The 4,472-nt window shown below is 42.7% G+C and overlaps 1 protein-coding gene across 1 annotated transcript; it reads left to right on the forward strand.

Moving 5' to 3' along the window:
- Positions 1–1,185: 1,185 nt before the first annotated feature.
- LOC138641485 (uncharacterized) lies at positions 1,186–4,271 on the forward strand. The gene is made up of 4 exons (XM_069728981.1): positions 1,186–1,261; positions 2,143–2,255; positions 2,372–2,518; positions 3,200–4,271. Exons 2-4 carry the CDS (start codon positions 2,182–2,184, stop codon positions 4,119–4,121), a joined length of 1,143 nt encoding a protein of 380 aa, XP_069585082.1. The 5' UTR covers positions 1,186–1,261; positions 2,143–2,181; the 3' UTR covers positions 4,122–4,271.
- The last annotated feature ends 201 nt before the right edge of the window (positions 4,272–4,472 follow it).

Below are 4,472 nucleotides of genomic sequence, written 5' to 3' on the forward strand. Positions count from 1 at the left end.
AACTCCTTATGGTAATGACCAAAGAAATACATAATTTATGTGTTAGGAGGATTTAAAACAGCATTCCTAACCCTGCAAATGGATGCTTTATGTTTAATGGTAAATCTATGGGTTATGTTGTTAAAGCTACTGTAGCAGGGAGGCAGTACTGAAGGAATCAATGGTGTAAGTAAAGGATTAGTAAAATGTTTCTGATGCATCTATAGTGCACACATCCCATCCACAATGCAGATAAGTCTGGCTTGTTGGCAATGATATCTTTTTCCATTATTCTGGATGATCTCTCTGTAGTTCTCTTCTGAATTAATAGTCTATTTTTCTCCCTGTGGAAGTTCCTGAGGAAGCTGAATCTTGTATTAAACCAGGCATGATTTTTAAAATTATTATTTATTTTATTTAATTTTTTACTAATGAAAGTTGACACCCAATAAATCTTTCCAATCTATGGAAGCAATTAATATATTATTTGAAATAAATACACATAAAATAATAAAAGGTTTATGCTTAACCCCTTAGTGACAGAGCCAATTTGGTACTTAATGACCAGGCCAATTTTTGCAATTCTGACCACTGTCACTTTATGAGGTTATAACTCTGGAACGCTTCAACGGATCCCGCTGATTCTGAGACTGTTTTTTCGTGACATATTGTACTTCATGTCAGTGGTAACATTTCTTTGATATTACTTGCGATTATTTATGAAAAAAACGGAAATATGGCGAAAATTTTTAAAATTTTGCAATTTTCAAACTTTGTATTTTTATGCCCTTAAATCAGAGAGATATGTCACGAAAAATAGTTAATAAATAACATTTCCCACATGTCTACTTTACATCAGCACAATTTTGGAAACAACATTTTTTTTTGTTAGGGAGTTATAAGGGTTAAGGCTATGTGCACACGTTCAGGAATGTGTGCAGATTTTTCATGCAATTTTCCTGATGAAAACCTGATATTTTCTCCCAGAAATCCGCATGCGTTTTTGGTGCGTTTTTGATGCGTTTTTGGTGCGTTTTTGATGCGTTTTTTTCTAGCGTTTTTGAAGCGTTTTTGAAGCGTTTTTAAGAACAAATAAAGTTGGTTAAAAAAAAGGAAAAAAAGAGAGTCTCAATAGGTCATTTCCTGTTCCATCCCCTCTTCTCCATTTTGCCTTTTTGCTGCATTCAACACGCACGTTCAGCCCCATTGGCGTCTTTCGCCACAACAAAACCATCTTTTGTTGCTGACGGCACTGCTTTTGCTGCACCACCACAGTGAGCAGGTAATATAATGTCATTAGATGTGCACACTATGCGGACTATGCTGTGGATTTGTAGTGTTTCTGTTGCTGCGGATAGGCTACTTCCCACTTCCGTAACGCTCCCTCGCAATCTGTCATTTTGGGATAAAACGGATCCTGCATATGTGCTTGCAGGATTTTATTTTCTCATAACACTTGTATTTGCAATGGTTTTCGACGTTTTGCCGCACGTTGCATCCATTGTGCGATGTATGTGTCTTTTTTTGGCAGACCCTCGACACGTAAAATCCTTACCTACATGTTTTTCTTGGTGCATCGCATCCGCCATTTTTGACTGCTCATGTGCGGCAGAAAATACATCCCCTCCTCCCCAGACAGCAGAATGGGCAGTGGATGTGTAGAAAAAATGCATCTGCTGCCCACGTCATGCAGTTATTTCACAACGTCCATGGGTATGTTGGCGCCAGTGTATTGCGACGGAACAGTACTGATGGAAGTGAAAGTAGCCTTAACAGCGATTGTCTATGCGTTGTACATTACCATCTATATATATAATTGTCTATTTTTCCGTATGTCTGTCTGTCTGTCTTTCTGTCTGTCCTGGAAATACCGTACCGACACAGTACCGCACAGTACCGACGTTGAAATCCCGCGTCTCTGATTGGTCGAGGCTGCCAGGCCAATCAGCAACGGGCACAGCGATGATGATGTCATAATGGTTGCCATGGCGACGATGATGTCATAAAGGTTGCCTCAATCAATCAGCGACGGACACAGTCTGCCGCGAATTCTTGAATCATCATTGTCCATATACTACGGGGACATGCATATTCTAGAATACCCGATGCGTGAGAATCGGGCCACAATTCAGTGTAAATAATAAAGACTATATTCTCCCATAGGAGCAATCTCGGAGAAGGATTAGAAGACGTCCAAAACGGATGTGGGTTCATCCCATTATTAATGAGCGGGAGGAAAAGGGACACTTCCATGTCCTTTACCAAGATTTAAGGAGGTAAGATATAGGTAGAAATGATATATTGTCATCTGTGTTCACCTTTTTTTTTTATGTTATAAACTGTTGTGTTATATATCTGTGGTTTTTGAATTTTTTTTTTTTTTTACATTCAGTTTTCCTAAAAAATTTATCCAGTTTTGCCGGCTTACGATTCAGGCATTTGATCGCCTTCTGATAATTCTGGCTCCACAACTCAGCTACGAAGACACATGCATGCGAAGATCAATCTCTGCTGAGGAAAGGCTGCTCATCACCTTGCGGTAAGGCCCTTTTTAAAAAAAAAAAAAAAAAAAACACAAACTCCACACATTGGCCCCATAGTTAATGCTGCAACAGTGCCGCCATAATGCTGCCACTGCGCCACAATGCTGCTAATGCACCCCAGAATGCTGCCACTGCGCCACAATGAAGCCACAGCCCCCATAATGCTGCCACTGCGCCACAATGCTGCCAGTGCCCCCATAATGCTGCTATTACCTCCCAATGTTGCTAGTGCCTCCATAATGCTGCCACTGCACCACAATGCTGTGAGTGCCCCTATAATGCTGCCACAGTGCCGCCATAATGCTGCCAGTGCGCCACAATGCTGCCAGTGCCCCCCATAATGCTGCCACTGCGCCACAATGCTGCCAGTGCCCCCATAATGCTGCTATTACCTCCCAATGCTGCCAGTGCCTCCATAATGCTGCCACTGCGCCACAATGCTGTTAGTGCCCCTATAATGCTGCCACGGTGCCGCCATAATGCTGCCAGTGCGCCACAATGCTGCCAATGCACCCCAGAATGCTGCCACTGCGCCACAATGCTTCCACAGCCCCCATATTGCTGCCACTGCGCCACAATGTTTACAGATCTAGTGCCCCTGAATCGTACTAGTTATGTTGTCATGCATATTTTCATCGTTATTAAAAATATTCTAATTTTTTTAAATTTTTTTCCAGGTTTTTGGCCACAGGAGAGAGCTACACATCCCTGCACCTCCAATTTAGGGTTGGCAAATCCACCATCTCTCAAATTGTGAGGTGCACATGTGCCGTCATCTGGCAGAAGTTGCAGCCCATCGTGATGCCTTGCCCAACCGAGGAGACTTGCCTGCAGGTTGCAGCAGGCTTTCAGTCTGTGGCCAATTTCCCCAACTGCGTAGGTGCTGTCGATGGCAAACATGTGAGAGTGCTGAAGCCACCAAGATCAGGATCACGCTTCTTTAATTATAAGAAGTATTTTTCTGTGGTCCTGATGGCGGTGGCTGATGCCCATTACAAGTTTGTTGCCATCGACGTTGGTGCTTATGGCAGTTCTGGGGACTCTCGGGTGCTGCAATCTGCAAAACAGATTGGACTTCAAATTCTTCGAGATGGCGGAACGCTCCCAGCCCCAAGACCTTTGCCTGGTTCCACACATCCTGTACCCTTTGTGATGGTATCGGATGAGGCATTTCCCTTAAAAACTAACCTGCTGCGCCCATACCCACAAAGGGCACTGGATGACCGGCGGAGGATTTTCAACTATCGGCTGAGCCGTGCACGAAAATATGTGGAATGCACCTTTGGGATCATGTGTAGTCAGTGGAGGATCTTTCACACTGCCATCCAGCTAGATACGGAGACCGTTGACACTGTGATCAAGGCATGCTGTGTTCTCCACAACTACGTTCGGGACTACAGTATAGAGGTAGTTGAGGAGTCACAGCTGTCTGAATTAATTGCAGTGGAAAACTTGGGTCAAGGCAGGCAATCCATCTCGGGGTTGCGTGTGCGAGAAACATTCACTGACTACTTCATGAGTCCTGAAGGTGCCGTGCACTGGCAATACTCCTGTGCCGGTGTTGAGCAGCCTGAACAGCAGAGAAGATCGAACACCTAATCCCCATCAAGATGTCAGCCTGTTCAGAAGAGCAGATCGGATGGCTAACCCCAAAGCAATCAAGGCCCTTGTATTCTTCATCAGTACAGCTGAGCAGATTGGATGGCTAACCCCATGCATTCAATGTCCTTTTGTTCTTTATCATTTTTTTAAAAAAAAGGAATTAATAAATAAGAATTTTGTTTGAAAAATCAAACCTTGTGTCCGCAACTTACTCTTTAGTCACTTACAGTTATTATCCCATTACTCACAGTTCATATTCTGCAAATTGAAATAACCTTTTTTTAAAATAAAAAATTACCAGACATTTTTGCAAATACAAATTTAGTTTTTATTCATAAATAACACTGT

This window comes from Ranitomeya imitator, chromosome 6 (genome assembly GCF_032444005.1).
Source record: "Ranitomeya imitator isolate aRanImi1 chromosome 6, aRanImi1.pri, whole genome shotgun sequence".
NCBI lineage: Eukaryota > Metazoa > Chordata > Amphibia > Anura > Dendrobatidae > Ranitomeya > Ranitomeya imitator.

What these genes read in the sequence shown, in the direction of transcription:
- LOC138641485 (XM_069728981.1), top strand. Translation starts at nt 2,182, where the DNA reads ATGTGGGTTCATCCCATTATTAATGAGCGGGAGGAAAAGGGACACTTC. An exon ending in CTTTACCAAGATTTAAGGAG is followed by an intron (nt 2,256 to 2,371) that starts GTAAGATATAGG and finishes TTTTACATTCAG; the next exon opens with TTTTCCTAAAAAATTTATCC. An exon ending in AGGCTGCTCATCACCTTGCG is followed by an intron (nt 2,519 to 3,199) that starts GTAAGGCCCTTT and finishes ATTTTTTTCCAG; the next exon opens with GTTTTTGGCCACAGGAGAGA.